This window comes from Cherax quadricarinatus, chromosome 59, assembly GCF_038502225.1.
Source record: "Cherax quadricarinatus isolate ZL_2023a chromosome 59, ASM3850222v1, whole genome shotgun sequence".
Classification (NCBI taxonomy): domain Eukaryota; kingdom Metazoa; phylum Arthropoda; class Malacostraca; order Decapoda; family Parastacidae; genus Cherax; species Cherax quadricarinatus.
This window is the reverse complement of record NC_091350.1, coordinates 4,045,821-4,056,618: the sequence shown is the minus strand read 5'-3', so window position 1 is coordinate 4,056,618 and position 10,798 is coordinate 4,045,821. Positions and strand designations below refer to the sequence as shown.

Below are 10,798 nucleotides of genomic sequence, written 5' to 3'. Positions count from 1 at the left end.
CTTTTGGCTCTAGGAATCAGAAATACTCTCTCCTTCCTCAGTTCCATACCTGGAGAGGGTTTTAGGGGTGAACGCCCCCGCGGCCTGGTCTGAGACCAGGCCTGGTCAGGTACTGGCTTCAGGTGCCTGTCCAATGCCTTCTTGAAGACAGCACTGGACAGGCACCTAAAGTCAGTACCTGACCAGCCGGGTAATATGTCGATTGTAGGTTGAACGCCTCCTCATGAACATAATAATAATAATAATAATAATAATAATAATAATAATAATAATAATAATAATAATAATAATAATAATAATAATAATAACTTACGGATTTCATTTTACAGGCAAACAAGAAGAGTCCAATGATCTTCAAGGATTGTCGATCCTTCTCCAGTTAATGGCATGAGAGACACTCAACTCTCCCAGCCACTGAATGAACACCTTCGTATCCAGACAGTAACCTATGCTTTCTTTAACCAGCAAGGAAACTGACACGTATGTCTATATCTAATCTCAACTGCATATATTTCCGTGGCCCGGTGTGTCATAGCTTCGTTCAGGATGACATTTGCAAAACACGAATAATTAAAAAAATTTAAACGATTTCTAGGATATAACCTTAGCTAACTGGTGAGGGAGGGGAGAGTGGAAGCGAAGGGAATGGGCGCGGGGCGCGGAGGGAGGGGGGGAGGGGTGAATGAAGAATGGAAGATCAATGGGGGGGAGGGGATTAGGTGAAGGCTTACTTGGTGTCTGGGAAGACAGTTTGGCCGGTGCTGGTATGAGAGGAGCAACATCAGAATGTCTGGCCGTCATTACACACTCTCCTGCTTCTCTCTATTCCTGGTTGGTGCAGCCATCAATGCCCAAGGTAGGATTTACACAATTCTGAAGTGTTTTTTCACGCTCTAGCCTCGTTAAAGCTGACTACACTTACATAAACATAAGGATTTCATTGCTAAATCAATTTCTTTTTGTTCCTCATGTGCGTGGAAAAATTTAAGTTCAAGGTGTATTCCAGTATATATAAAAATATATAAGCTATATAATGACAGTGATAGTTCATTGTTTTCTACCTGTACTAACTTAATCGATCAGTTATAATGACTGAGTTACTCTGCACATTGTAAATATACAAGTTATGAAAAAATATAATTTAATAACTTAACGTGTGTAGCCATTATTAACATAAATACAGGCCCACATTTTTTCAGGAATTCATAATTCTCGCCAAAGTTAGAGGGAAGATAAACTTGTATTCTATTCCAGGGAACTTTCTTACTTCTGGTCGCTTTTGGAAATAGTATTAACGTAATGTGAGAAATCATAGTAAAGCCTTTGATGGAGTACCTCACAAGAGACTCTTAAGAAAGGTGACAGCTCATGGTATAGGATGGAAATAAATGGTATAAAATACCGACAGTAGGAGTAGATGTAGTAGCCTGCAGAGGTGTGTTGAACTAAAGGAAACTGCAGGTTATAGCGTAACATTAATAACTTGTGAATGTGTTCACCTACAGGAGGGGAGGAAGAGGTTCGAGTGTTCTCACTTCAGCCTGACATCTGGAAGCCTCCTCGGGATGATGTCTTCATCAGGTTCAACATGAGTTTACTAAGGACGTCAACATCGGGCCTCAGCGAAATCACTATTTGTTCGAGGGTGTTTCTGACTGGTCTCACTACCCTACAGGTCCTCCTCTCCTACGCCACCGCTGACACCGTAGACAACGCCATTATGATGTGTGAGTGGCATGTTAAAAAATCTTTAGAAGCAAAGGGAGTACAGAACACCCCCAACTATTTTGTGGAAAATAATATACTAAAGAATGATTTAGTTTCCAAGGTGTTATGATGGTGTACCGTGAGTTGCAAGTATTAATTTCTTCTCAAGTTTCCCATTCATGAGTGAACGGGATTGCATGTATTGTAAATTACAGTGATTAAGATTATTAAATAATATAGAGATTTAGAGAAATTTAATATTATATACTTAAAAATGTTTGTTCTTGGGCGAGAGACATTAACTTATTTAAAAAAAGTGGACAACCATTACCCCTTTGATTATTTTAGATTAGTTTAAAATATTTCCTTATCAGTTTGGCTCTTAAAATATAACCCCTCAAGGGAGCTTCCTTGACGCTGGTGCGGGGCTCTTGATCTTGGGAATTGGATCTATGCTCCAGTTTCCTGAATTGAGGCCTGAATACCTTCCAACCGCCCCCTCCTACGGGCGCTGTATTTTTCCTACGGGCTTAGTTCTCCCATGATAATAATAATAATAATAATAATATATATATATATATATATATATATATATATATATAATAATAATAATATATAATAATATATATATATATATATATATATATATATATATATATATATATATATATATATATATATATATATATATATATATATAAGTCGTGCCGAATATGTAAAACTTGTCAATTAGCAAGAACTCGTTTAAAATTAAGACCTTTCTAAAATTTTCTCTTATACGTTTAAAGATATAATTTTTTCATTAATATTGGTGTAAAAATTTATAATTTTGCAACAAAAGAATCTTAGAAAACTTACCTAACCTTATTATAACAAGCGTAATTTATTTTAGCCTAACCCAACTAAATATATTTTAGATTTGTTTACAATAATTTAATACTAAACAAACACAGTGAAATATATTTTTTTCGTTAGGTTCAGAATGATTTTGGCGAAATTATTGCATACACAAATTTTCGCTTGTCCTATATGGCAAGATGAGCGTTGCTATTTAAGCCAAGATGGCAAGTTCTGCCTATTCGGCACGACATATATGTATCATGAAAGAGGCGCATGCTCCATGTTTCTTTTCATCCTTTAATGTGAAGATATCGAGGATGGCGCACACGTTTTCCAGTACAACAATAAGCCTCAGCCGGTCATCGAGAGAGTGTCACTGCCGTCAGTGCTGCGTAAGTGGCGGCACTACTGCCACGTATTCTCCAGGGACACTTATAGTGTGTACGTGGACGGTGTGGCACTCGCCAGTGGACCCATCCAGGTAGACGACCGCGTTCTTCAACTTAATGGCACTTTCGTCGTCGGCCAGGAACAAGATAAGATATCTGGAGGCTTCAGCAGATTCCAAATTCTCAAGGGCTACACCACTCAGGTCAATATATGGAACTATGGTGTCTCCAGCAGAGATATAGAAGACATCGCTAATTGTAGGAGAAACATCCATGGAAATGTCGTCTCCAGTGACAGAGAAAATTTTGAGCTTATGAATGTGGAAGTAAACATGGTATCTCTGTGGAAATTTTGTCACGGAGATGAAAAATTCATCGTTTTTCCTGAGATTCGAACTTTTGCAGAATCTGTCAGATTGTGCAATCTCGTAGGGTCGAACGTGTATGCGCCATCGAACAAGAAGGAGAACAGTGAATTAAATGAAACACTGTGGGAGGAAAATATGTGTGATAAAGTAAACCTGTGGATCGGCGTTACAGATGAGAAAGAGGAAGGTGTATGGAGAGCAGTTAGTGACGGCAGGATTGTGACAGACATATTCTTCACTCCTGGCCAGCCAGATAACACCAGATCTGAAAACTGCATGATTATGGACTCGAGATTAGCTCTATGGAGTGACTTTTCATGCCTAAACTATAAAGCTTGTGTATCATGTGAAGAGAACCTTCATATCCCACTCATTTTTCGAGGAGCCTGTATGGAATGGAGAACTCAAACAATGTTTGAAGTAATTGGCTACAATTCTCACAGAACATTTTTTCATGGGTTTTACGGTCTCATGATTTACAGAACCAGTGACCAACAGTGGATTCTCTTTGATACGCTGACTAACAAAACTCAGGCTGTTCTCAGTATTGCGTCCAGTAACTTATACCCTCTCGGTAGACATGAATGGTTGTTGGTTAATCCTATGTGCGATCGTCCAGTCGGCAGCAAGGTGGTGCTGAGTTTGTCGGTGTGTAAGGACGGACAGTACATGTGTGTCAACGGAGAATGCATCGATTTAGCTTCTCGTTGCGACGCCAAGGATGACTGCAGCGACGAGTCAGATGAAGACAACTGTTCCATCCTTCAGATTCCCAATGGCTACCGTAGTTTTAAACCTCCTAAGAACCTCGACGACGCAACTCAACCTCTTCAGCCCATTCTCACACTCTTGTTCCTTCGCTTCCTCTTGATTGATGACGTACAGGAGACAATCAATCTTGAGTTTATCGTTGACGTAAGCTGGACAGATTCAAGACTTAAATACCAAAATCTTCGCTCTGATATGCTGGCGAATCAACTATCCGAGCAAGAGGTGAAGGATATTTGGAGGCCACAGCTACAGTTCCCTAATATAAGAGATGGTGACTTGAAGTTACTTAAAGAAAATGTTTATGTTAATAAAGTCAACGATTCATTGCCTGTCGACTTTAATGCTGTGAAGATGGGTAAGTACTCCAGTAGCTCACGAGTTGCTAATAATGATAAATTACAAAAATACGTCTATGCATAATACTTATACGTATAAGTGTTCTAGTGTAATGTTGTCATAATTTTGTCACAACTTCTAAGAAGCTAAAATATTTTGATTGATTTAAAATATTTCAACCAATACCATACAATAATCCTTACTGTAAAATGACTCACAGACGAAATATATGGAGGCGCTGCAGCTGAGATCGTACAGCGTCAGCACTACAGCGGCAGCTTCGTGTGTGATTTCAGCGTGTTCTATTACCCCTTCGACGTGCAGCGATGCAACGTATTGGTGCAACTGACCTCCGTCAGCAGAGAACTGGTTGCCTTTACGAAGCAGAAGTCTGCCGCTGAGTACAGGAAGGACATGAATCTGCCTAGGTACCTCGTGAGTGACTTGTATACCCAAATCTCCAACAACCAGACAAGAGAAGCACTGATAGAGGTGAGTGTGTTATGCTGACAAGAAGACAATACATTAATTCTTAACTTGCATTCAGTATTAGAAATCACTATACTGAGCCCCTCAATGATGGTTCTTAATATCAACTAAAGTGTTTTTTGTCTCTTAGGAACTCTCAAGCTGAGCATTGATTGTTACTGTCTGTATTCACGTACATCTGTCGAATACTCGATCAGCAGGTTTGGCAGCACAGCCCAATAAATTGATCCTAAGGATTCACCACCTTCTTATTTTCGGTCTTGACCATTGGTTCTTTAAATGAAGCAATCTCTGTTGTTCTGCCCGAACAATTAACCCCTAACTGAACAACACCTCTTTTGTTAATCCATAAGTGAATGAATTTTATGAGGATGGGTACATCCTCACTTTTAACCTTAACCATTAACCCCTTGGTAAGTCTACACACCCTATTGTTCTACCCAATTTATTAAACTCTACACAGGGATACCCTTCTCTTCCCTTATTGTACTTCAACTATTTGCCCTTAGGTGGGGCCGTAATTCCCTCATTTCAACCTTAATCGCTGACTCCTCCACAGGTGGGTTACTTGCTAACCAGAAGATTCACGCTGATCGTTCTCTCCATCTACCTGCCCTCCGTGATGCTGATGGTTATAGGATACACAACTCTCTACGTTAAGGTTCAGATGCTAGACGTAAGTGTGGAGGCTGGGGTAAATGGGAGGGGGAAGGAGGTAAGTTATGGGCAGTTTCGTTGATGATGGTAAGCGGATATAAGAAAAAGGAGAAGTGCGAACAGTGCCTTTATATCAGTGTTTTGAGTGTGTATGTCTCATGTCTGAGTTTGTATCACGTTTATGCAGTGTATGTGCAAGACATTACGATGCGATACTGATTCACCGAACCGCAAAATCCCACTCGACTTATAAAACACACGAATTGCACCATGATACAAATGCCATATGATTAATAAGCAGAAAAGGTGCGGAAAATGTTATCAATTAAATGGGAGATGCCTTGATGATGAATCGTTCATCTTTCAAGGAATTTCAGTTAACCTGCTCTTCCTTGGATCATACTTGGTTGACTTTTATTCCCCAGGTGCCGATTGACTTACAGAGCAGTGCTTCAATTTTCTTTTTTTTTTTCATTTATCCAGTTTGGAAGGACGGCATTATAATTTATATATAAGAATGGTGGAGTTCTACGACTTTCATTTTAGCCTGCGTCCTTCTTTTTATTTTGTCCTATTTCAAGTAGGTTTATCTTCACGATGTGTGTTTATTTGTGAGCGAGTGTATGGATGTGTGTGTTTGTATGTGTTCGTGTATTGTGCATGCGCACGTAAATGTACGTGTGTATGAGTGTGGATATGTAACATTTGTATAGTTTGTACATTTGGATCTCTTGAGAACGACTGTGTGAACATGTGCACATAAGTCTGCATGTGTGTATGTGCTCTGCACATGTATGCGTGTGATTGCATTTACACCTGCCATTTTGCGTGTGCTCTTCTGATAATTATGAAACACATCATTGAAATATATAGGTAATAATTTCTCTCTCTCTCTCTCTCTCTCTCTCTCTCTCTCTCTCTCTCTCTCTCTCTCTCTCTCTCTCTCTCTCTCTCTCTCTCTCTCTCTCTCTCTCTCTCTCTTCTCTCTCTCTCATAAAGGTACGTCTAGTCGTCAGTCTCACAACTCTGCTGGTCCTGTACACTTTCTTCAACCAGACCTCGACCTCGCTGCCCCAGACAGCCTACGTGAAGATGATCGACGTGTGGTTCTTCTTTTGCACTTCGCTTCTCTTCGTAATCATCGTCATCCACGTCTTCGTCGAGAAGCTTGCGTCTCAAGGGAAAGACTCCGTTGAAGACCTCGCTATTCCTCCTCGTCTGTCTCCTTTTAATCCTACTGCTACGGTCTTCTTCGGGAAGGTTAGCGGAAAGCCACGACGCTTGGGATGGGGAGAAGAAGAAACAGGGTCGTGGTTCTGGCAATATTCATCTACGTCTTTGTCGCGGCTGCGTCTACTGTGGAAACAATGGTATTCCTCCATGTCTGCTGAGATGCTATTGTTTGTTCTGCGGACCTACGTTGGACCTGTTGTTATCATGGTGTTCTTCGTCTGCTACTGTTGTGTCATCTTCTCTTAGATGTTATCCTCCAAGGATAATACTGCTGCTCTATATCCTTCTTGGATCACGTGTTCCTAGGATAACATTTATATCCCCCTAGAATCTCGATGTTATCCTCCAGGCAGACACTGCAGTCATATAGTCACCGGATCATAATACTTTTTTATTACCATACACTCTTCGTGTTTCTTACTGCTGCTACGAAATCGCACTACATAAATAAGCACTTGCAATTTTTCATACCAGTACAGAAAGCACATGTATAATGGCAAATATAAACAAATATAACTATGATACTGTTTGTGTTTCGCTTGTCCTGTTTGTAAATAGTAATATGGGGAAAAATAGGCTTTTGTTGGGTCTTTCTAGACCTTAATATGCTAGACATATTAAGGTGTAGAGATATTATATCCCTGTTTAGCAAAAATTCATTAACGGAGCAATGATCTGGGATAATCTAATGGTCTCAGAAACCAGACCTGCTCCCCCCAACAACTACAAACAATCGCACTGGGATGGTCCAATAGTGGAAAATATAGCCTCAACAATGCTTCAGAGTGTGTCAGGGAAGGATAGATCCCGCCTCCTGGCATTGAGAGCCCCTCATGCTGGGGACTTTCTGTTGGCTGTTGCCAACTCCAGCCTTGTCACACGCCTCGACCCACAGACCATCCGCATCGGTGTTGCCCTTCGACTTGCCGCCCCTATTCTCGCCGAACACAGGTGCATTTGTGGCAGTGAAGCAGCAGACCGATTCGGGTACCATGGTCTTGTGTGCCGTAAATCCGAGGGAAAGATTGCAAGACATGAGGAGGTTAATAACATTATCAAGAGGAGCCTCAACAGCTGGATGCCCAGCAGTAAGGGAGCCACCCCAACTATGCAGATCTGATGGCAGCCAGAAGCGTCCAGATGGTATCACCTTTCAAGCCTGGACGGATGGGAAGCAGGTGGTGTGGGACTATACATGTGCATCTACCTTGGCTGATACCTATCTCCAATACACCAGGGAGGAAGGAGGGGCAGCTGCCAGCTTCAGGGAGTCCCAAAAGTCTAGAAAATATGGAGAACTTGCCCATCATTATATGTTTGTTCCCATAGGCTCAGAGACCCTTGACTCATGGGGAAAGAGTGCATCTAAATTCCTTAAGGAGCTGGGACAAAGACTCATCAGGGTAACTAGGGATCCCAGGGCAGCTAGTTTTCTGTTCCAGCGGCTCAGTGCGGCTGTTCAAAGGGGTAATGCCTGCTGTATTTTGGGCACACGCCCCAGCTGAGGAGCTGGATGAGATTTTCGCCTTATAATCGGTGATACACACGTAACAACATGTACCTTATATGCCACCTTTATATCAACAATGTATCTCTTAAATCTTCTGTACCATATTATGTAATAAAATTTTCCTATTGGTAAAAAATATATATATATATATATATATATATATATATATATATATATATATATATATATATATATATATATATATATATATATATATATACTGAAAGATGGGGTGGTAGGGGAAGTGGAATATTCAAACGGCTTCAGGAAGAAATCCAAATATTCTTCCTTGAAGCCTTTTTATCCACTTCTCCGAGGTTATGGGTCCCACAATTTACACCAGAGGTGGACCCCATCCTATATATATGTATATTACTAATTATGTCTCAGAGGTTCAGAATTAACTGTAAGCTTTATAAAATTATGATAAATTATATTTCTTAAAATTATTTTTTTTTATCTCTTACATTTTAGAATATAAATTAAACACTACTGACTTGTAAACATTTGAGATTCTCAACCGGGGAATATTTTGTTATTTAATTAGACTCAAAATGCAAATGCAGTAATTAATATCCTGATTGCCTGTTGTTATTATTCTCGTTAAACTAATTATTTAAGTTTTACAATGAACTCGTGCTTATGGCAGATCTTTAAAACGATAAATTAAGAGGTTCCTTCTGATAATTTGCGAATAAATATAAATGAGAGGTAATATTACACAGACTAACTTATTTATCCTATAAAGCTTACAGATGTTGCAGTCCATTACGAAATTATCAAAAATGTCTTGATTTTCACGAAGGACGATTAAATTTACATTGAAGCCTCTTCAAAAATCTCAAAAATTTCTTAAGCCTCAAATTATTCATGACTTTTAATTTCGTAATACAGTAAACTCTCTTATAAAGCTCTACATAGTGTGATTTTTTTTGTACCTGTGATCAAAGATTTCATCGATGATGCACTTTTCCAATTGCTTTAAAAAAAAAATAGCTTTTTATGGAGTAACTTTAAAAAAGAGTTGAATATACTATTTCTATGACACCTTATGTTTGAAATATTATCATGGGGAGCGCTAAATCTGTAGGGATTATACAGCGCCTGTGGGGAGAGGGGTGATGGAAGGTATTGAGGTTCAATTCAGGGAACTGGAGCACAGGTCCAATTCACTAGATCAAGAGCCCCTCACCAGCATCAAGGAACCTCTCTTGAGGGGTATGTTTGAAAAAGAATAATGATATTTGGTTCACGTACTCCGTCCGATTCTGGAAAACCACCAACTTCTTGAGCAATTAACTTCCACCTAATTTAATTCTTAAAAAATACATTAATTACGTAGTTTCACATAAATTCCAACTAGATTTGTTATATATTTTTTAATTTGTCAAAGAATTTGCTTTTAGTTTCTAGAATTATGTTTAAAATGGGAGAGATTTTTGAAAATCGTCGAGAGGAAGCAAGGTATCATGCTCTACGAGACTGGAAGCTCTCATTACCCCGCCAGGAAACTGGCAGATGTTTAAGCGTCTTCTCAAACAACTGCAGACTATGTTCGTGATTCAGTGTCATGAGTTGTTGACATTCAGAAAACAGGAATAATTTACTTGAATTCCAGATAATGTTCATTGTTCGGTGTTTTTGGGTTGGGGAAGAGAGACACAAGAGTTTAGGAGTTGGAGAGAGAAGAGGAAGGAGATTGTGCTTAATAAGAATAGTGGAGATGAAGGAGGATTGGAGGGGGGGGGGGAAGTGTGGTGGGGATGAGGTTAGTTGGGGATGGGAAGACAGTTTAGCTGGTGCTGCTGCGACGGGGACAGCATCAGAATGTCTGGCGGTCACTACACATTCTCCTGCCTCACTCTCCTCCTAGTTGCTGTGCCCATCATTGCTCAAGGTAGAATTAACAAGGTTTTTTTTTAAGATTTTCATGTTACTTTTGCTTAGAGTAATTGTATGACATACCCCAAAATGGGTACCTATAATACTTGTTAGTTTTTATCTTCCTTCAAGGGTTTAGTGTAATTACTTGAGAATGCCTCTTCTGATCGGCTTCAAACTTTCAACACTAGTGTACCTTGTTTGTAAGAGACTTTGGACTAGTTTTGTATTACGTAGGGGAGGATTTTCCAACTAGTGTATTGTTTTCAAAGTAATGACTTGAAAATGCCACTTTTAATGAACTCCAAAACTTAAATGTTAATGTAACCATACATAAAAGGAATGTTAAAATTGTTACTGGATTGTGTAGGTGTCAGTTTTTCAATTTTATATACAAACTGGGTGGTATTCTGTTTTATATGATAACTTGCAAATGTCTCTTCTGTTTGGCTTCAAATTTACAATGTTAGTGCATATAACATTAAGAAATATAAAGAGTGGTTCTGCAATGTGTTGCTCTACGTTTGCCAGTTACAGTAGATTACAGTGATAAAAGTGATTGCTGGGTTTCGTGCAATAGGTTTATAAAGCGTTGAGAAACTTGACTCTCTCAACAC

The 10,798-nt window shown here is 39.4% G+C and overlaps 1 protein-coding gene across 1 annotated transcript; it reads left to right on the top strand.

Annotated features, from left to right (window-relative positions):
• The first annotated feature begins 786 nt into the window (after window positions 1-786).
• On the top strand, window positions 787-7,221 carry LOC138854429 (uncharacterized). The gene is made up of 6 exons (XM_070097661.1): window positions 787-856; window positions 1,506-1,727; window positions 2,856-4,430; window positions 4,632-4,903; window positions 5,460-5,594; window positions 6,557-7,221. Exons 1-6 carry the CDS (start codon window positions 787-789, stop codon window positions 7,034-7,036), a joined length of 2,754 nt encoding a protein of 917 aa, XP_069953762.1. The 3' UTR covers window positions 7,037-7,221.
• Window positions 7,222-10,798: the final 3,577 nt, after the last annotated feature.

Coding starts and splice junctions, on each gene's coding strand:
- LOC138854429 (XM_070097661.1), top strand. CDS start 787: ATGTCTGGCCGTCATTACACACTCTCCTGCTTCTCTCTATTCCTGGTT. Junction 1,728..2,855: donor AGACAACGCCATTATGATGT/GTGAGTGGCATG, acceptor TTTAATGTGAAG/ATATCGAGGATGGCGCACAC. Junction 5,595..6,556: donor ACGTAAGTGTGGAGGCTGGG/GTAAATGGGAGG, acceptor TCTCTCATAAAG/GTACGTCTAGTCGTCAGTCT.